This window comes from Meleagris gallopavo, chromosome 6 (assembly GCF_905368555.1).
Source record: "Meleagris gallopavo chromosome 6, MGAL_WU_HG_1.1, whole genome shotgun sequence".
Lineage (NCBI taxonomy): Eukaryota > Metazoa > Chordata > Aves > Galliformes > Phasianidae > Meleagris > Meleagris gallopavo.
In genome coordinates, this window is record NC_139409.1 from 5,733,473 (window position 1) to 5,755,971 (window position 22,499).

Below are 22,499 nucleotides of genomic sequence, written 5' to 3' on the forward strand. Positions count from 1 at the left end.
CCTCTCAAACAATAAACAACACACATTTACCCAAACTTAGTGATGAAATTGAAACACCAGGCTCACACTAATTACACTAATACACTAGATATAATCTACAGGGGCAGCAACCTGTGTGAACTCTGCCTTAATTGTTCTGTATTTTTTTAAATTTGGAGGGCTATACACGAATGGAAGAAACCCTCTGCAAATGACAACAGTTGACAGCTACTGCCATGCTGAAGTATCCAAAGAATGCGAGGTCAGGAGAGGTAAGGGACAATCTGTTTTGTTTGCCACAACTACATAAAGATTGCAAGGGATTCAGATTATGCCTTACAAGCCTCCGTCAGAAGAGTTAAATATTTCTTAATTGATTTAATTTATAAACTTCCAGAAAGTACTGTTTCTATAGCATCATACTGAAAGACAATTGCAGGCTGAATTACATTCAGACACGTTCCAGTTATACTCCCAAGGTGTCTACCATCTATTTTTATTGTATTCCTAGAAGGGATTCCATACAACCCCCAAGTCTGACGTCTGGCTTGAAAAATAGCACAAAGCCTTTTCTGGAGGTCCTGTAATCCATTCATGCCAGAAAGGGGTCATTTTCTTTTCCCACATCTAAATACTGCAGCAAACCATGTGCGGGCATCATATTACACAAGAATGAACATTATTCCAAATCCAACAACAGCCAAATGTTTCTTTGTTGTTTTCCTAATTCAGAAAAGGACAATTTATAAAGACACTGCTTTTCTGTTTCCCTTGGCTCCCCCCTCCAAGTACAAAAAAAAAAAAAAAAAAAGCATCTTCCTAACCAAGTACTCAGCCAGCCTTCCCCTCTCTAGCTGCTATTTGTTTTTCCTGCTGTAATTCTTCCTCCTTCTTCTTGTGAAGCTTTAGAAGATACTCATCAGGCTCAATTCCTGCCTCCTTTAACTCTGACATGACTTTTTCCAAGCGGTGCAATGTCCGGGCACTCTGCACTTTTCGGGTAACGATGTACAACGTGAACTCCTTGAATCCCATCAGTTTACAGGTGTCCACCTCACAGATATCTTTAACATCTTTGGTTTTGTCCACTTGAGGGAAGAAAACCAAACCTGACATTTTTTCCAGATCTTCAATGTTGACTTGGAATTCAGTCAGCTGGTGACTGAAGCCTATGGGATCATTTGGCACCACAAAAGCCCCCAGTACCAAAGGCTCCGTGGATGTTCGGGTCCGCCGGGCAAGGATGACCTTGTAGAGGTGGGATGGCACTGCCACATCATCCTTTCCAATTACCTGTCAAAAGAAATGATACAGATCTTATCAGTCAAAGGGAAAACGAAGACACGAGACCAATGTGACCACCTCTAAAAAGGAGTCACAAGGTCTAACTACACATCCAAATCACATGCAACGTTATGGGACCAGAAGATGAGATGGAAAGCACAATTTCATTTTGACTTCCCATACAATTGGTCAGGACTGAGCTAGCTGTACCATATCTGAATCCCTTTTTCAAGGAGAAAATCAGCAGAGGATGGTTCACTGCAGGGCCATTTGGCCACTGACGGTAGAAGACATTCCCAGAAGGTTCTCAGCCTGTCTCATAGCACTACTGACCTCACACTGTACTATTAAAAACAACAATACAGACAAAAGGCCAAAAGGTTATCCAACCATTGCCTAGATATATTCAGAAAGATCTGAAGCAAGGAGATCTGGTAGAAGAATTAGTTCAATTTAATTATTTTGTTCAGCTGCAAATCAGAGCAACTTCAGTTATAGCTGAAACTGAACTGGAACTGAATCTGAAAAACATATTTGGAAACAGGGAGTCAGCCAAGACCCCAGCTCTATAATCCTCTGGTGCAAATCTGTAAGTGTAACTGACACAAAGGGATGGTAGAGGTTCCTGTCATACTGCATCACACTGTTAACACTATGAACGCTGTTTTTAGCAGCAGTGGCTCTATACATTTTACTTGAAATTCCTGATCTGACATCTCCAAATCATGTACTTTTTAAATGCCCATTTCAAGTCAACTCCAGCTTACCTTCTTACCTTCTTTTGTCCCTCTATGATCCTTACACAGGTTGTATTTAACAGCTACATTACCTAAAGAAGTATTGTTTTGAGGGCACCTGGATATAAAGTACATTCAGTGAGATGCAATATTTTGGAAGAGAGAAACAAATGCTTAATGTGATGCACCTTTTCCTCCCACAAATTCACTGTGATTCAAGGCAAGGGCTCGTACATGTTGGATTTCCTGCTGTGTCACTCATATCAGGATCCAGAAATTTAACTGAAGCAACAGGAGATGATGAGGATTTTGAATTCACGTGAAACCTACCACGAACTCACATATTTACAATGCACATACCCCCACTCTGTCTCAAAAGTTATACACATATTCATGACAAATGTAATTTTTCCAGCAGTCAAAAAGCAATGCTCATGCATGCACTGCATTAGGCTACCCCTCCCTCCCCCCAGTGTTGCTGAACTGATTCTGCTAGGCTGATAAAGTACAACAGGCTCACACAAGGGAAGTTTCAGCTTTGCATAATCCATAATCCTTCTGTACAATCATCCTTCTAAACACTGTACTTTTTCTTCTAAAGGCAGAAGAAAAAGATGCAGGCTCTCCGCAAGAACTACAAAGGCACTGTGTTTTTAAATGCAATCCCATAATATGGTACTATTTGCAATACTTGCAAAGGCAAATACTGCTTATTCTTTTGATAGCTTTTGTTAGATACAATTAAAATACTATTTCAGAGAAAGCAGGAATTTATTTCACTGCCAGAATCTATCATATTAGTTGAAAGTACTTTGCAAACTATGCTGGTACATCAGTTTAGTTATGCTCTGTCCATTCAGATTCAATCTAACTCAACCCCAGAAGAAACACTTTCCATGTACACTTTGTTTTGAGAGTGTTCAGCACTTCTGCAAAAGGTAATGCATTTTTCAAACTGAAATTTGCCTGTGGCACTGAAAAGTTTCCTTCAGTCTGCTCCAACTGATAATTCATCTCAGCTGCGAATTTTAGTGCTTGAAGTGTCTCCTACCTCTGCTGTCAGTTCCATAAGTGACAGCTCCTGAAATCTTATTGGACTGAAACTGGAGAAAGAGCCTTCGGGAGAAAGGCAAACTCCTAACAAAGTGTGTTTATTCCATGACTTGTACACGATCATAGTAGTAACTTCACCGGCAAATGCACTCTTAAGATTTCTTTACTCTGTTACCAAAACCAGAGCATTCCACCCCACTTCCCTATATAAGGCTGTTTAACAGCACTGCTCTAGTTTATACTTTTGTACAGCAATGATCTTGCTTTTCCTAAATAAAGCTCTGCTTAGACATCTAACAGCCACTGAAACTGGTAAGCAATAAATAAATGCCTTATGCTATACCTACTTTCCTTTTCGATGATGACAGATGTCTTGATAGGGAAATGAGAGCTCCTGAGTGTCAAAGCACTTTGCATTTAGCATTCAGTGTGGGTGAAACCAGGGTTACAGCTCCTCAGGATCAACCGCATAAGTAATCAAAACTGACTGACGTACTGGTAATTTTAAAATACACTGAAAAGTCAGCATCAACCCACTGCTATACCTGGTGGCTTAAAACTGAATTATAAAAAAGAATGGTCCTGGAGCGTAACTTACTTGAGAGAGCGGGTGTTCAAACTGGGGGGATGCATGTCATGTACTGAGGGTGGGAAGAAGGGAGCTAAGCAGCATGAAAAGCCCCAAGGGGTGCGAGGAGGAGGGGATTCATTTTTCCCTATTCACCCAAGAGTAGCAGTGGGTGATGCTGCTGAAGGCAGGGGTTTCTTTTCTCTCCTTGGAGTATAGGAGCTGGCAGAGCCTGTTCTGCACTCCCACCTGCTGCTCACACCCAGGGCAGGGCAGAGGAGAAAGAAGAGGCTGTTCAGTGGCACTGTTCCCTGAAGCTGCTGCAGCTCCCTGGGAGAAGAGAGCACACAGAGGTTAAATCCTCCTCCCCAGGCTTCCCTGGGCAAACCACCTCCTCCTCAGCAGCACTCCTGTGTAGTGTGGCACATCCTTTCCCAGGGCTTCCCACGTATTTTTTTTTTCCCCCCACTGTGAATACATGTATACATCCTAGGTCCTCGTTAGCTGTCCCCTTTCCCCTTCTCAACACTTCACATACACACACCAGCATCCTCTGCCTGTTGTATAAAAGACAAGAGGAAGGGAGAACATGGAGATGGAGCTGCAATGAGCATCTCCAATTAGGGGGTATGTGGCATATGTAAAACAAACAGGTGAGTGTGTTGAGTGAACTAGCAGAGGGAACAGGGGATTGAGTCTGAGGACTGAGTGGGTGGATAGAAAGGCTGGGGAATGAATAGAGCTGCATGTAGAATTCGTAGGTATGAAATGGAAATGCTGAATGCCTGGAGTGGGTGTTAAGGGAAAAGAGACCCTATGCTTATGTAATATTATGCAAATATATATATTCTATGCAAAATAATGCACATTTATGCATAGGATATGAAGAAAGAAAGAAAAGAATGAAAGAGAACTAGTTTGAGAAAAAGGAAGGGTCGGCCTTTGGAGAAAAGCAGCTCTAAATACAACTCTGCTGTATACAGGCGAGAGCCATACGTGTAATTTATGTACTGTGTCAGTTTCATGCAAGTTCTCCTTTAAGAATTTAAATAAAATTTAAATAGTGCACAGGCTTTATCCCAATCTTCTGAATAACAATAAACTACTCCTGCCATTACTTTACTAAGTTCTGATACTTTTAAAGTGATTAAGACAAACTCCAGTCTGCCAAAGTCTGGAGTCCACAATGGCATCCTTTCCTTACCCAAACGAGTGTAGCTCTGCCCCCAGTTCATCCTGCTGGTAGGGGATACCAGCAAGAAAGAAAAACAGAAGGTGCCTGACAAAGAATAATTGTGTTGGTTGGTTTCTTTTTCCTGAAGTTCAACACATATGTGAACTGCACACAGATGCATCCCCAATAATCTCCGTTGTTAATGATTCCTGTTTAAAAAAATAAATGTGCTAGTATTTACATCATCATGCTCTGTAATAAATCACAATCTGCTTTTCTATTGGAGTAGACACTGGAGTAGAAGGTGCAGAGGAGTAAAGAGATGTTCCCCATACACAGCCCAACAGTGTGATTCCAGAGAAGTGATGTTTGCAGCTGAAGCAACACGTAAGAAAAATAAACTCAACAAATCATTTCCTATTGCCACCTAGAGGATTTTCCTACTGAACTAAAATAGTCTGAATCACTTCTTTAACCTGCACCACCCATTTATTGTGATGCATGCCAAACAGAGGCAGAGAGCTTATACCCCTATTGTAACAGAAGAGAAAATAGGTTTAGATTGCCCATGCACAGATGCTGACTTTGATTTGTGCCAGTCTACCCACAGGCAGCACACAACCTTTTAGCAATCAATACCCACAACAGCTATCTGCTCCAGCTGGAAAAGAGCAAGTTTTTTTAATAGTGTATGTGACTCAAAAACATCTGACGAGGTAATATTGCCTAGAAAAATACAGCTATGGCACTGAAAATCAACGCTCTGCCACATGCTTTCACTCCACATTGAGAACAGGCCACAAGGTGAGTTCACTTTATCCCTGCAAAACCTTCATAGAATCACAGAATGGCCTGGGTTGAAAAGGACCACAATGCTCATCCAGTTCCAACCCCCTGCTATGTGCAGGGTCGCCAACCAGCAGCCCAGGCTGCCCAGAGCCACATCCAGCCTGGCCTTGAATGCCTGCAGGGATGGGGCATCCACAACCCCTTGGACAGCCCATTCCACCCTCTGTGTGAAGAACTTCCTCCTAATATCCAACCTAAACCTCCTCTGCCTCAGTTTAAAACCGTTCCCCCTTGTCCTATCACTATCCACCCTTGTAAGCAGCCACTCCCCCTCCTGTTCATACGCTCCCTTCAAGTATTGGAAGGCCACAATGAGGTCTCCCTGGAGCCTTCTCTTCTCCAAGCTAAACAAGCCCAGTTCCCTAAACCCTGCTTCATAGGAGGGGTGCTCCAGCCCTCTGATCATCTAACTTTGCTAAATCTTATTTTATCTCAAGACAAGGGGAAAAAAAAAAAAAAAAAAAAAGCACTCTTAGTTTGAGTTTTCTTTTAAATATATTCCTTCCCCATCATTATTTGGGATACCAAAGTGATATTTCAGATACTACTTTTCTTTTTCTGTTTTCTATTTGTTTATTGTCCTAACCTCTTGGAGCCACTCCACTCGTTCCAATTGGTTTTGCTTTGCTCTTGTTTTCCTTGGAGATCTCGTGCTGGCTGAAGCTCTCCCACTGAAGCGGTGTCATCTAACACTGCAACGTTATGATAATGTCATATTTGGCATAGTGCTTCTTTCTTTTTTATTACTGACATTCCACAAGTGTGTAAAAAATTTGTTACGCTCAGTGTTATTCCCAATTAAGCGTGGACAACGGTCACAAGGATGGGCCATTAAAATGCGTGCAATTCCTGACGTCTGGAGATGTTTGCACATTGCTAAAACAAGGAACGTGTTGGTTAGAAGTTCTACAGACTTCAGGAGCTCACAGGGACTGACAAAGATTAAGACAGAAGCAGCAAGATTTCTCAGAACAGAGAGAATTTAGCAAGCTTTGGTAAATTCAGTCTCACGTTTCAGTCTCTCGATGGGGATTCTTCCTAAGATTGGCTTTCTGCATAATTTTGACCAAATCATTTAACTGTTCAGGCCTGTAGGATGTGTTTTTTAAACTGGAAGGACATATCTGATATTTGTGAAGTGCTAAGGTAACACAATGAAGCAGGAAATCATTTGCCAATGACATCATTTAAGCTTATGGCACTAAATGTCACTTTCATGGGGCAATCAGACAGGAGAAGCAGTCCCTAAAAGTGATAGTTTGGGTTTTATGGGAAAGTAACTCCCATTTTACATGAACAGTGTAATAAAGAATACTTCTTATAAGAAGAGTAGAATTGTTGCTCTTATTAGAAATTTTAAAACAAAAGTTACCTTATTTTCCTTTTATACAGTACTTGTTCCACGTTTCTTACCACTCTGGGCAGCTATCTTCTTTTAAAACAGAGGACTCATGAATTTCAAAGTAGTATTTTGCCACCTAGTGACTACAGAAAGAAAATCAGCCACGAAGAAAATTAGCCAAAGGGATTTGTCTTTTATCAGTGAGTGCCAGCACTGGGTTGGCAATTATCTGAGATTCCTGAAGAACCTGGTAAACAGAAATCACATTCAATCATGATTTACCTGCCAGCACACACGGAAGAGGAGTTGCATCAGAGCATCTCAACATCAAATGCATTAAAGTGATAGCTCCAAAAATTTCCTCTGCACTCTAAACTCTCTGCATAATAATCAGAGTTTAGAACAAAGCCACCATACCACAAGACTGGAAAGAAGCAAACACCCAATTCCCCACAGAACACTGCACCTGGCCATTAACAAAATTAAGATTCTGTCACTTTCCTTGAAGTTCAATTTCAAGGGCATCGTTCCCCCATCCCAAACAGAACTGCAGCTCTCTCTGAATAAAGATTTGCTTTGTTTCAGCTGTAACTTATGGCATGATACTGATCAGGCTCATCACATGTTTTATTGTAGGTGAAGTATCATTGCTGCTGATACCACCTCAGTTTTGACAAACAGGAGCCTTACTACAAATTGCTATTAAATTCTGTATAGAGATTGACTATCAAGCAATAGAAAAAAAAAAATCCCTTTGCTATCAGTGTAATTCTGCTTAGTTGACTGTTGCTGCAGCATTAACTGCCTTCACTCTGATTCATTCTGGATTTGTGTTAGGCAGCACTGATTCTGTTGATAGCGTTTTTTCCTCAATATGAGATGAAACTTCATCAGATAGCGTTGAGAAGAATTGAGAGGTATGAAAGCAGTGCCAGTAATACAGAAAACACAGATTAAAAAAAAAAACAAAAAAAACACATTAACAAACTGCTACAGAAATTCACGGCCAAGTTCCCCAAACGTGTGCATTTCAGGAAAACTTGTTATGGCTGCTCTGACTGCCACTGCCAAATCACTCAGCAATCTCAAAAAGGAAGGAAAAAAAGAGACAAGAGATTGTAAGGAAAAGAAAAGCTGTGCCTAATAACAGCATGAAAAGACATCTCCACTTTTTTCCTTTTTTAAATAGGGTGTGTATATAGGCATTCCAATGCCATATTTACATGATGACAGACAACTGCTCCCACACACTCCATTTAGGTTATACTTAACACAAATTAATACCCAGCCCACTACAGCCCCTATCACCACGCTCTTCCTATAACCAAAGAACCTTCAGGAGAGGTACAGTGCTAAATAAAAGCAAGCCCGTAAATATATCCTGCACCTTTGGTGTCTCTGCTCCTCCCATCTTAACCCAGGGCCTATTATTTTCACTTGTACATCATGTCTAAATTTAGGGCTGACGGAGCTCTAGTCACTGACACCAGCTGATCTAAGATCCAGGCCTTTGAATTTAAGTTTTATGGGATGTTTGCCCCAGGCCTACATCCACAGGGGGTCTGTGTAGCCTTGAGTCCATTTGGATCAGCCAACGGATAGCAACAGTCCCCAGGCTTATCTCCAGCTTTAACAAAAATTGCTTCTCTCATGCTATGCCAGCTAGGAGATAATCTCTGCTACTTCCTGACTAGGGAAAACCATGAATTACCACCTTCTATTTGAGAGGAGCACTGTGTTTCCCAGGGACTTACTTGCTACAGCAGTAGGTGACAAGCACGTGTACCTTCTGGTACAGCTGCTGTGCAACCCCTGCCCAGCCTAGGAAAGCAATTACTCCATTTTGAAAATTAACATGAGCTCAGTGTATCACTGAGAAGTAGAAGAAAACGTCTACTTCAAACAATAAACATATAAATGGTACTTTCCCTAGTCAAGCATTGCAAAACCTTTCTTACTGTTTACTACGACAGCACAGGGGGAGAAGAGGGTAAAGAGTTGAGCACGTCCCAGTAGAATTACTGCAAAATCTGTATTTCAAACTCCAAATCTGCTGACAGAGAAAAATCACTGAAGTGACAGTCACTGGGGAAGAATAATGTATAAAATGAGACGCTGTCGTTTTGATTTTGATCTGGACAAAGACAGAAAAACCTGCATCTGCCTCTCCAATGACACAGAACAGATTTTTCCTGTTGGCATTCTATTTCACATATATTCTCAAAAATGTATTTTTCAGATACCAAGCACGGTCATCAATCTACTCTACGCAATAAAAGCCACTGCTGGAGACAGATGAAATGACAGATGAAACGACAGAACATATCTGAGGATACAGCAAGTTCAGCCAATAGACAGAACAACGTCGGCATCTAAGGAGTTCAAGGTTAATTCCCTTTCTGGAATTAAACAGCAAATGGTACCAGAGTCCAAGCAGGAACTGGGAACAGTGCCATGACCGATGCTCTGTTTTTCCTCTATAGTGATCTAAAAATAGCTTTTTTGGATGTCTGATGAGAAAAACACCAGCCTGTAAAGCCACGGATACATATTTCCTCACTTCTTTAGCCAAAAACAAGGAAACTACGATTGAACAGAGGATCTGAAACAAATCAATGCAAACACATTCACTGTAGTTTTCTTTTATCCACAGGTCTGATCCTGAAGAAGGAGAAAAACATCAGAAAGGAGCTCAGCCTTAAGTTACATCAACAGATTACATGTTGTGAATTTCAGTACTTTCACGTACACCACAGCACTTTCCTTAAACAGCACATACAAAGAAAAAGGACACCTTCCCACATCAGCTTCATAAGCTGAAAGAATGAGGACTAAAAGCCTTCCTTTTCTAAGTCCTCTGTTTGAACCCAATACAATTCACTCCTGAATGATGACCAGGAGCTGCGTTCCCTTCCCGTTCTGCTGAAACACTCAAGGATTCTCGATTTGGGGCAGACTACCAAAATCAGTGACAATTACACCTGAGATATGTTTGAAAAGAACTTCTCTCCAGCGCTCTGACAGGTTACGTTCGCTCTTCTTAGAGTGTGTGATGATACAGAGAGGGAAAAAAAACCAACTAAACATGCCTTTCCAATCTGAACTCTTCCTAAAAGAGAACTTCTATGGCAAACAAAGGAAGTTATGCCATGAAGAGATTTCAAAGTAACAAAACAATTCTCAGTCTGTATTTATTTATGCTTAGGAGTGTATTCCAAGAGGGTCCAATTCAAATAATGGAGCCTTTCAAACAACACCCCACACATACACATATCATCCCCCCAGAAAATCTAACATTTTACTATTCCTCCTGTGGACAGCATCGTCTGTTCTTAAATACAGCTCAAACACAAGTCAACCTAAGGAATGAATTTCATCCTAGGGAGATGACTGAAGGATTTATGAACGTGGCCAAACGGTGAAATGAAAACACAAATCTGATCATTCCACCGATTTCAATTCCACACTGAACTTCACTTCGTAGTTTATATTAAAACCAAAACCGATAAAACATTCATAAAAGATCAGAGTTGTCATCAAACCCAGAGATGATGAAGACAAGAACAGAACGGTACGATAATCAAAGCAGCAAGGACATTTTGTGCCTCTGCTACCTCAGTATCAAGTTATTTTGAATAAAGGCAGTAAGATGCAGTGCTTGCCTTTATTTCTACCTGCAGAACACTAACATTTACATTTCAAAACCAAAATGTAGAGCCACGATCATTTTTCAGAGAATGTAACCTAAGTAAACACTTTCTACAGAGAAAAATTAGAGGAAGATGACCGAGATTAAATCGAATCAGTACATAGGTGCAGTTGATAAATGATTCAACTGCTTCCTGGAAAATCATTTTCAGCTATAACATGTCCAAGTCAGCTCAGGATTTTCAGCTCAATGTAACACTAATATGCATTTTTAAGGATAAAAATAAATGCAATACCCTGACAATTTCAAGGGAGACAATTCCAGCAAGCTCTGCATAAGTCTGGGGAATTCTTAGGGTACCATTCCATGCCACACCTAGCCAAATGCTCAGCTCAACGATGCTGAAAGAGAACATCTCCCTCGTGTGCTTTTGCCACGTTCTGTTACCAGCATGCACTCAGCTCCTTTGTGTGCTGATGCATCTTTCAACAGCAGTAAGAAAAAAAAAAGGCTAAGACCCGAAGAAAAAAAATTGAATAGGGATGGTTCTCTACTGCACTAGTTAATTAAGCACCTTATGGAAGGATCTGACAACCAACGTGTGCAGACAATGTCAAGGACTAAGTATCATAGGCAGTAGCAAAATCAACCTGCTCTCCTTTAGGTGGCAAGGAACTAAAGCCAGACTGAAGTCAGCTTTGCCACTAACTTATTACATGACATCAGACATACTCCCTAACTACTACTTATTTATCCACCTGACAGTGAGCACAGTTGTCATCTTCCTCACATGGCCGCAGCAAGAGCTGAAGTTTGGAACTGCCACCAGGTATGAAAAAGATGTATTGTCACCACTGTACTTTTATGTGCATAACATATAACTGTCTAGGAAAGAAACAAGCAAGCAAGCCAGCAAAAAAAAAAGAAAAAAGAAAAAAACAACCACTGCAACAAAACAAAAACCAAAGTTGTGATTTCATCATAGCCAAGGTTATAGATGTGTGGGTGATATATAGGATAGATTTTAAAAAAAAAAGAAAAACAAAAGTGAGCATTAGAAATTAGATTCTTTCCCAACTGTGTTCCATGCTCAGTCAAACAGAAATCAGCTGTACATTTATACTGGAGAAACAGTGCCTAAATCTTAGAGCTTAACAAGCCAGCATTAAAATATCAACATCTCTCCCTTTTGCAACTCTCACATGCCTTTGAAACAGGGTTGTTATTTTTTGCTTTTTTTTTTGTTTGCTTTTTGTTATAGAAGCAAGCTGCTCCTTAGGGAATGGGCTGGACAGATGTATCACTTGCAAGCTGAAGCTGAGGTTAATCTGAATTAGGCAAAGTGTTTTTTCAAGAGGTGCAAAATACTGTATTTATTATTTGCATTACACTGGCTAGCATCTAGCAGCTGAAAACAACAATAACATGTCGTTACAGTATGGGCAGAAGAGTGTACTAAGGTCCTTTTAAAACCTTACTATGCTCAGATCCTTCAGATGTGTGAACACGTGCTTATAAAGACTAAATCAAAACAAGTAACAATAAATTCACCTCTCAGCGGACAGCCTCTCCTGTTTGTCTGTCAGCGATGGTTTCTACAGTCTGTGCATGATGAAATGCAAATCTTCCAAGTATTCAAAGCAAGCAATAAAAATGAGAAGGTACCAACATTCTGGATCAGCAGTTACACCATATTCACCTAACGCCTCCCAAATGAATGAGGTCTTGTAATTGATGCTGATATTCTTAGGTAGGCCTTTGCAACTGAGATTTAAAGCGATGCATATGGGGTATCAGCAAGCAACTGCCTCTGAAACTGTCTCTTGTGGAGCACATGCATTGTGTAATCACTGCTAACTCAGCAGCATATGTACCTACCTGGTATGTAACACTCTTCTTTCCATCATCGTTTGTTTGAGGCAAGGTCAGAGGTCCAGAAACCACCCAAACATCCTCAAATCTTTCCGTCAGTTCCCGACAATACATTTCCATTCTGAAACACATTTGTTAAATCGTGAGATTCTTAGTTCAAATGGTTTTACCACATTATTGGATTGGTGTGATTTCCCTAAGGAATCAATGTCCTGCAACAGACAGTTTTTTCTGTAGACTCATAGAATGGCCTGGGTTGAAAAGGACCACAGTGCTCATCTCGTTTCAACCCCCTGCTATGTGCAGGGTCACCAACCAGCAGCCCAGGCTGCCCAGAGCCACATCCAGCCTGGCCTTGAATGCCTGCAGGGATGGGGCATCCACAGCCTCCTTGGGCAACCTGTTCCAGTGCTTCACCACCCTCTGTGTGAAAAACTTCCTCCTAATATCTACCCTAAACATCCCCTGCCTCAGTTTAAAACCATTCCCTGTTGTCCTATCACTATCCACCCTCGTGAACAGCTGTTCCTCCTCCTGTTCATACGCTCCCTTCAAGTACTGGAAGGCCACAATGAGGTCTCCCTGGAGCCTGCTCTTCTCCAAGTGAAACAAGCTCAGTTCCCTCAACCTTTCATCATAGGAAAGATGCTCCAGTCTGATCATCTTAGTGGCCCTCCTCTGGACCCGCACCAAAGAACTTATGAAAATTCTCACCTGACATTTTTGCTAAGTCTGCTTAATGCATAAAACTGATTAAAAATTAAGTAGTTTCTCCTGAAATAGTAACATCGTTTTTGTTTTCTAAACTAGCTAATTTACATTGTAATTTATAGAATAAAATACCCCTCCAAATAAAAAGGTGCTTCTAGATCCCACTGTATTTTACAAAATAGGAGGTTATAGCCTCACTTTGATCTAACATTCCAAACACTACAGAAGTCACATTAAGAGAGTTTCATCTCCTCCTCCCCCCCGTTCTTCCTACCTATCACTTGGGCCACCTTCAGAACTCCTCATCTGTTCACAACTCTGAGTAAAACCGGACAGTGAGTGAACTGAATTCACACAAAGCAGAATGAGCAGGAATGAGACCTTCCTTCCTTGGTGATAGTGAACTGCCACGTGATAAGCCAAAGCACTGACCACAAGCTACATTTTTTCTGCTGTCACCAGCTTTGCTTCCAAGCATCCAGCTCTCCTGGCTGCCTGACCACGTGGCAATACAAACACCCTGGCATAAGGGAAGAAGGGGAATAAATGCAACAAGGGAACAGACTGCTGTTAGCAGCAGCAGGGACAGAGATCAGACAACAGTGATCACGAAAATGCACTCAAGACTGAAAATGAGAGTGAAACACCACAACAGAAAGACATCTGCCCATTGGTAAGAAAAGAACAAGGAGTAAATACTAAGGTGCAGTTAGACCACATCATCAAACAAATCTAACAGCTTACTTATCTGATAGCTGCCTGAAAGACACAGTCCTGCTCCCCTTGCCTGCCCCACCTGAACAGTCCTAACACATCTTCCATATTTGCTGTGGCATTCATCTCACCAGCTGATCCAATCTTCTAACCTTGTAGAAAGGTAACCAACCAAAAGTGATTCAGCTTAACTGGGTTAGTAAATAGAGTCAACTCACCATAGACTCAGAGAAGAATCACAGCTGGAATGGGGAAAAGCAGCAAAAACACATGGCTGGAGGGCACACCACTTCAAAAAGCAACAGACTGCTTAACTAAGCTGTCTGCACCTCAGAAGACAATTCAAGAAGCAAGGAATTAAAAATAGAGAAATGAAGAGAGTACTAAAGCCAGGAAGGATACAACACATGACACACAGTATTCTTGAAACCACACAGCATTAAAAAAAAGCAACTGGCAAAACAAACAGCACAAATACCTGCTTTGTGGATTTAAACCATGGGGATGAAGCACTGATGTTGGCAGAAGGTGCTAGCAGCAGCTTAAATTGTGGGGATGACAGTGCCAGGGGAGATTCTGAAATGCTCCCCATTATCTCCTGATCAGGCACTGATTCTGCTCAAGAAAAATAGAGTGATTCCAGCCCTAAATTGGTTCAAGCACCTAGCTTTGGTATAAGGAAATGTTATGCTCAAATATTTGGGATGTTAAAATAATACAAAAACATCTCTTAAAATGTTACTGCATTTTATTTGTCTATAAAAGAGTATAACCTTACTGAATGCCTCGTATGATTTTATAGCATTCTTGTAAAATCCGAATGCAGCGTGTTGTTAATGGTGATGCATTTTTAATAGACTTTTAGTACAATGCTGTACATAATTTTGCTAACCTTCCCTTGAGCAAACCTTGTAAAATTCATTGTTTTTCTCTCCTGTTTCCAAGTCTTCTCTATTATCTAAGTCCTACACGAGAAGCACAGAATGACTTCTATTAGTGTGGGATTTTTTCTGCTCTGGGGAAGAAAAGAAAAAAATCTTACACAAAGAAAGATTTATCTTCCATTCACTTCATTCCAGAGCTGATCCTGCCAGCATTCATGAGACACAGAGAACTTTGCCTGACCGCCCCTTGGAAGCCAGCATTCCAACAAACACCTGAGCTGTGACCTCAAGCAGTCACAGCTCAGGAGGGTGCAGTCAGTCCTTCTATTCAAAGTCAACAAATGTCCTTGCAGTCTGATACTGGAAGTGCTTCTTTTGAGGGGGCAGAGGAGGGGAGAGAGATTAAAAGTAGATCTAAACATCTGAACCCTTTCCTCACTTTTACTGAGCTTTCCTTCAGGAAAGTTTAAGTTACCAGGCTTAACTTGCCTGGTAACCTCACCCACATTAGACAGAATAAATTTTATTCTGAATACACAGAGATGGTTGTCATGATCTCTCCAGATAGCCCATAAAATGCTTTAGAACACTTGGACATGAGGGAGCTTTATAAACACAACATTTTGGCCTGATGCTTTTCACTTATTTCTCTTATAAATAACCTCTCACCTGTTCCAAAATCCAGCATTATTTTCATAGTTCTGAGGCACAATGTTAGAGAGATAAAACGTTTCGGCCATAGCTCTCTGCGTAAAGAAAGAAAATAGTATCATTTCATTGAAACATCTGAGCTACAAACACAGCTCAGAAGCTTCTGGATCACAAACCATTTCTATGTAGTTCATTCTTAACATCATCAACATAAAAAAACCTAAGTCAAAATAACTAGAAAAACAGATTTGGACTAAGAGGTGCATAACCTAAGAGCAAAAAAAGAGTGCTCAACAGCTACACACACACGAGAAAATACAGGAGAAAACAATGCAGAACCTTAACCCAGAATCTTCATAGGTTCTATGCTTGTCAGTGCTTTTCAGACACTTCTTCATCAAAGCAAAGGGGCTGACAGAACTGCTTAGAATAACAGGCAAACACTATCTGCACTGATTGAGCTGGGGAATTAAGGTTTTATAACCCTGCTTGCATTGGGAAGACTGTACTATGTCAGTGCACATCAAAGCAGGAGGAGGATCGTTCCGTGCAGTTAGCTCACCTGCTAGAACTCCCCAGGTATCACAAATAACCACACAAGGACACTTCCAGGAGGAATAAAACAAGTGGATCCTTCAGTCACCCCATGCCACTGTGCTGCTGCTGTGCCCCAGAGTGCAGAGCAGAAATACAAATTCAAACTGCTACTTAATTGACAAATTACCTGCATTAGGCACATTTCACAAGAGGATCCAATAAATCCAAGCTGCTTTGTTTGGCAGCCAAGGCATTAGGGCAGGCCTTTCTTACAACTCAAACAAACGGCAGGTGAAGACGTTTTATAGACTGAAAGAACTATGGCAAAAGAAGGTTCTAATTTACCTTGTGCACACTGCCAGAAAGGAAAAAGCTTTGTAAATCATCCAGTCAATCCTCTTGCCAATGTGGGATAGTACTTAACAGTACATTTGCTTTGCCCAATCTAGTCTTAAATGCTTCAAAACCTGTTGGCCAGAATGAAGTCATCTTTCCTTGTCTCCCTTTAACCTGAGCTTCAGAGGATACTTCTGTGGTTTGGCTGGTGAACGTTCTCACCTTTGCTACACTGACAATGTGACATACAAGAGGATGAGGAGACTTGTTCAACACTACACAGTACTAAACATTTATCACCTCTGCCAGACACGCTAACCTAGGTCTGATTCAATGCAGAGAGGACGATTAGGGCACTCAATTTAGACACCCAAAGTACAGTGAAAGCATCCTACAGCACTCAGGTCAAGAAGAGTCCAAGTTGAGATATGTGTTTCAACAAAGAGACGATATTCCAACTCACAACAAACAGCAAACAGAACACGATACATCACTTCTAAGGATTATCTGACCCTTTGAGAGAAAAAAACAAACCCACAGTTTAAAAAAAATACAAAATTCCTACTGTTGAAAATTTGTTATCTCCTGCTGGTGCCATGTGTCCTCGTGACCACCCGCTCCCAAGGTAGTCTTCATTGACAGCACTGAACATCAGAGGGATGTTAGGATCTGGTCTGAATTTACAGTGCCTTCGGTCTGCGTTGCCTAAGGAGTAACGCACTCAATTGTTATCATTAGGTTAACAACAAACATCTCCCCACTCCACCCACATTTAAGGACTCAATCAGTTTGAACTGATCCTAAATGAAGTATTTTTCTCTTCAAACACAGAAGAGAAGGATTCATCTCACAGATCTCTGCTCCAGTTCTACATTCCTCCCCACAACTCTTCCCTTTTTTCCCTGCCATAGACTCACTAACATGCTTTCTGTTTTACAGAGATAAACAAAAGCAAAATACTTTAGCCTTATCATAAAGGCAGATGAACGTTAAAGGTAAGATATAAACCAGTATAAAAACTCTCTTTAGGATCACAAAGATACACAGACCCTCACCAGTTTCATTTTAACGTCCAAGCAAACTACAAGCATTTCTTCTTCCAAGTCTAGCCTGGAAGGAAAATGGTTGTGTTTCAAGAAAGTTACAGTTGGAGGAATTAACAATGTCCTTCTGAGTGGGTTATTTCTTCTTCACATGCACAGAAGAGCTCTCCTGTTCCTCTCCAGGATTCCTGTGATGCCTCCCCAGATATTCGGATGAAATGCACAAAAATGACTATGCCCAAGTCTTTTGATGCCATCTATCTTTTGAGATAGAAGGAAGCTCTCGCTTCTCTCTTTTTTTTTTTTTTTTTTTCCATCATATAATCTAAAAGCAGAATGTTTCTGTGGCAAATATAAAATTGAGTTATGCCCTAAATCTCAGTTTCAATAGTTATCAAATATAAATCTCGAGCTGAATGCCTCATGATGTTAAACTTCAATTTGCTGTTTGCTGCATCTGATCACTAGGAAAGCATTTTAACAATTCGACTGGTAAGTCCCGCTTGAAAGTAAGCCTGGAATTACTGCTTTCTTCTCAGAAAGAAGTGGAATCGATGCTACTTAGGGGTTGGCCATAAATATTTTCAGGATCACCATTTTAATTTTGAAAGGTAATTTGAAGACAATGATTAAGATATATTTAGAGAGCTACTGCTTTCATAAAACATTTTACAATTACACAGTTATCTCCATTATTAATATTTGCTGCATAAAAACTGAACTAATGCTATAAACTTAATTTATAATGACTGCATGCTATTCATATTTCATTCAGCTCTGACAGCAAAAATCACTGAGCATTTGTCTTGCATAAAGAACAAGGGAGAGTGTATTGGATAATGCACGTAAGAAAACATAGCAGAACTGCAGGGAAGTAGGTAATGACTGCAGGGAGTAAGTATGCATTATCTGGCTTTGAACAATTGTAACTGTTGATGTCCTCTGCACCATTTTCATCTCAAACACACATTTATCTCTTCTTTCCATTCTGAGAAAACCTCTTCAAGATCTATAGACAAAGCTGTCTAGCTATTACAGGCATTGACTCATGTGGGGCAGTTCCTCAGCTGACAAAGACTGCCCCACTGAACTGCATAAGCTAAGGAAGAGAGCAACTCTATGGAGTTAAGCAACAAGACTGAACTTTGCAGGTCTGAATCAGATGAGAAAAGTTTAATTTTCAGCTTTATTTTCTTTGCATTCGTTTTGAACAGATGGAAGCTTCATTCCTGCAACATGTCTTAGAGTGTTTATGCTGACACAGCTATGTTGATCTGGCGCTTTCTGACTTCCACAGAAATTCTCACTGAAAGCTGTAGTTCTTAGAATCATAGAATCATTCAGGCTGGAAGAGACCTCCATGATCATCTAATCTAACCATCTACTCATTCTCACCATGCTCACATGCTCCTCACTGCCACATCTCTTAGGCTTTGGAGCACCCCCAGGGATGGTGATTCCATCACCACTCTGGGCAGCCTGTGCCACTGCATTACTGCTCTTCCTGAGAAGAAACATTTCATGATCTTCAGCCTGCACATCCCCTAGCATAACTTGAAGCCATCACCTGGGAAGAGGCTGACTGCCACCTCTTCTTCATTACTCCCTTTCACATGCAACCCTTGGGCCGAATGTGTCTTGCAGGCCATACCAGACTAATGCAAACAAGCAAACAAAGTGCCAATTCTCTTTTAATTTCACTATCAACATCAACCTTAACACTGTAAAGGAGCTGACATCCACACAGAGGCCCACTGCCTCCCATAGGATCCCGAGCGGGTGGAAAAATCCTTATCTAGAGATCACTACAGGTTTTTTTTTCTCCCAGCATGTTCCTGGGCCCACCTTTTGTAAAGTGCAAATCTCATTCCAGGCACCGTAAGTGAAAGGAAATAAAGACCCACATACCCAGCATCTTCTGTTTTGAAATATGTTCAATCACCCATCTAGGCACCCGCTTTGCCTGGTCATAAGACAGCGCATGATTTGTGTAACATCTGGTCTCTGTTCCAGCTTCAGGGAATCCGTATTTTTCCAGCAGAGACTCTTCTACCGGTTCTAAGAAGAAAAATAAACAGAAACTTAAACCCAACCCACCCCACCGTGCCCACTGCCCACGTCCCTCCGTGCCACATCCCCACGGCTTATAGGGACAGCGAGCCCCACCAGCCGAGGAGGGTCGCTCCACAGCTCTTACCCTCGGACAGGGCTCGCTCGGGGCTCGGTTCCGCTTGGGTCTGGCTCCTCAGGAGCCGCCACGCTGCCCAGCACGAAGCGGCGGCGCCCGCCGCAGCCCCGCAGATGAAGCCGCCCAGGAAGCGGCGGTGGCGGGGCACGGCCGCCATGTCAGAAGGACGGAGGGAGGCGGTGCTGCGCTGCAGCGCCCTCTGTCTGCCCGCCATGGCAGCGTCAGCTCAGCTCCGCTCTGCCACAGCAGTGCGCTGGTTACGCAGGAAAAAAGGAGTTCCTCGAGACCTGTAAATAACGCGGAGGAATAACGCAGCAGGAAATAAAACAGATTAGTGCTAGGTTTTCCTCTTCTATGAGCACCCTATCCCAAGAAGCCAAAAAAAAAAAAAAAAACCAAAACAAAAAACTGACCAGTTGAGCAACGGAAACCACCGATATATGATGGCTGGGACATCCCACCATCACTTGCCTGAAGGATCATAGAATGGTTTGGTTGAAAGGGATCTTGAAACCCACTCAGTTCCAACCCCTGCTTGTGCTGGCTGCCGCCAGTTCAGGCTGCCTGGCCCCAAGCACTTCCAGTGTGTCTGGGCAGCAGTGCCTCCCTGTCCCCGAGCAAAGCATTTCCTCCTGATATCTAACCTAAATTTCCCCTCTTTTTGTTTAATGCCATTCCCCCTTGTTCTGTCCCTATCAGACTGTGTAAAAAGTTACTTCCCCTCCTGCTCATCAACTCCCTTCAAGTACTGGAAGGCCGCAATGAGGCTTTGTCTTCTCCCTATTGAACAAGCCCAGTTCCCCCAAACTTCCTTCATAGCAGAGGTGTTCCACCCACTGAGCATCCTTGTGGCCTCCTCTGAACCCACACCAAAACACCTCTGTGTCTTTCTTGTGCTGGGGGAAGGCCAGCTGTGCTTCAATTGGAAGTGCCACACCTTTCTGTCTCATGTTTTGAGAATTACATACCTCACCACACCAGGGGAACATTAAGAAGCTCAGTTTTTAATGACTTCTTACAATATTTTTCAAAATCTAGACACCTCTGTCTAACTGAAACTTACTGGATACCTAGAGGGGACGAGTGGAAGCTCTGCTCCAGTCCCAGCTCCCTTAGCTGAGAACTGGCAGAAGAGAAGACACAAAGTCCTGGCATTGAGCTTAACTCCCATCACTGCCAGCTGAACGGGCTTGCTATTGGTACAACTCAGCATGCAGATAATACAATTTGAACTGTTCTTCCCTGGGTATGGCAAGCACTGTTATCACAGCGCTACAGGAGGCAACACGCTTGAAAGGACACAGCTATCCGAGCTAATTCCTTCTTCCCTTCCGAGTGGTTTGCAAACCATGAGGAGAGGCTGAGGCCTCTACAGTGATTTAGCAGCAGACACCACTGAAACATCGAAAAGTCCTTCTATAAGAAGGAAATACTTCAGCTAGACGTCAACGGAATTACCAAACAGCAATGATTTTTTAACGTCGCAGCGACAACAGAAGCAATTGATTGTAATTTATTGTTTATTTTCATATACAAAAAGATAAACTTGAAATAGTTCTTTCTAGTTTTTTTTTTTTCCTTTTTTTTTTTTTTTCTTTTTTTTCTTTTTTTTTCCCTCCTATCTGTTGGGGTGTAGCTGCTTCACACAGGGCAAATACTACATTCATACTGGTTTATTCGGACACCCAGTGCAAAGCTGAAGCAGCAAAACTCCAACTTGGCAGATCTAATTTCAAACTTGAGACTCATTTCTAAAATACCACAGTAAAAAGGAACAAAGATCCACTGCAAATTCATGAACTATGATACAATGTTCTTTCCGAAATGTCTTCACTTCATAACTGCAATACAATGGATGTCTGCATTAGGCCATTTTATACTTACATTATATATATATATATACACACACATATTATTTTGCAGAATATATATATATATAACGTACATATAAAAATCAGCACACTTCAATCCAAAAGGGGTTACAGCAATGAGCTTACCTCTCTGTATACTTTTTTAACAGGATACTTTAGTATAACTTTTGTTAACTCAGTAGTACAAGCTATCTCTGTTCTACATTTTCATAGCTACAAGAGTGAAATATAACCTACAACATTTACATTTCACATATCTTGGTATACAAACAGTACTTATTGAATTTGAGCCAAGGACCAAAAGACTCTTTAAAAATTATTTCACCATCTGATAGAGCTTCCTGTATTTTACACTCAGTTTATTCTGCAATCTTCTAAATCATTTACGTAATCTCATATTTTGAGTTTAAATCCATTCAAACTGGAAATCCTGGAGAAACAGGTTACTGCAAACTCTTATGTATACTCTATATATACAAGTTAAGTAACACAGCGTAATAAGACTTAGCTATTTATCCTAAAACTGATATACACATATTTCACTACGCTAGACAAGTCTTAGGATTTTTATTTTATTTCTTTAAATAAAGCACAAATTTAGAAGTAGCTGGTAAAACTTACAATAAGATGGTTTAAAATGACAAATGGTCAGGGTGAGATTTCTTTCTGCTGGTGCCAAAACATTATCTTGTGAGTTTTGTACTATGCTGTGTTGTTTAACTGTATGTGTCTAATGTTACATGCAGAAAGCTCTTTCCACAAGAATTGACATCAAACTGTACTCAGGTCAACTTTACAGTATAAAATTTGTCAAACTTAAGGACAAATGTGAAAATATTAACAGGTGAAAGATCAGGCTTTCAACTCTATCATGAGGATCATGCAGAATTCATAAGCAGATAGTTTGAGTAGATTGACAATGGCATTGTGCGGACTTATGGCATAGAATAGAGGTCAAGAATGTTACTTAGTTTGCAGTAACCACCTCCTTCAACTCTGATCCACTAACAGATCAACTTTGCATCCCAGTATTATTCCGCTGGAAGGCCAACAGCAT

General features: G+C 41.2%; 1 protein-coding gene across 1 annotated transcript; it reads right to left on the minus strand.

Annotated features, from left to right (window-relative positions):
• Positions 1-342: 342 nt before the first annotated feature.
• EXOG (exo/endonuclease G) lies at positions 343-19,800 on the minus strand. The gene is made up of 6 exons (XM_010712356.3): positions 19,581-19,800; positions 19,292-19,441; positions 16,906-17,045; positions 15,486-15,562; positions 12,514-12,628; positions 343-1,272 (listed from the first exon to the last, which is right to left on the minus strand). The coding sequence occupies exons 1-6, from the start codon at positions 19,783-19,785 to the stop codon at positions 811-813; spliced, it is 1,149 nt and encodes a 382-aa protein (XP_010710658.2). The 5' UTR covers positions 19,786-19,800; the 3' UTR covers positions 343-810.
• Between the last annotated feature and the right edge of the window lie 2,699 nt (positions 19,801-22,499).

Coding starts and splice junctions, on each gene's coding strand:
- EXOG (XM_010712356.3), bottom strand. CDS start 19,785: ATGGCGGGCAGACAGAGGGCGCTGCAGCGCAGCACCGCCTCCCTCCGT. Junction 15,563..16,905: donor GAGATAACAAATTTTCAACA/GTAGGAATTTTG, acceptor TTCTTTACGCAG/AGAGCTATGGCCGAAACGTT. Junction 1,273..12,513: donor AGAAGAGTGTTACATACCAG/GTAGGTACATAT, acceptor TTCTTTTGACAG/GTAATTGGAAAGGATGATGT.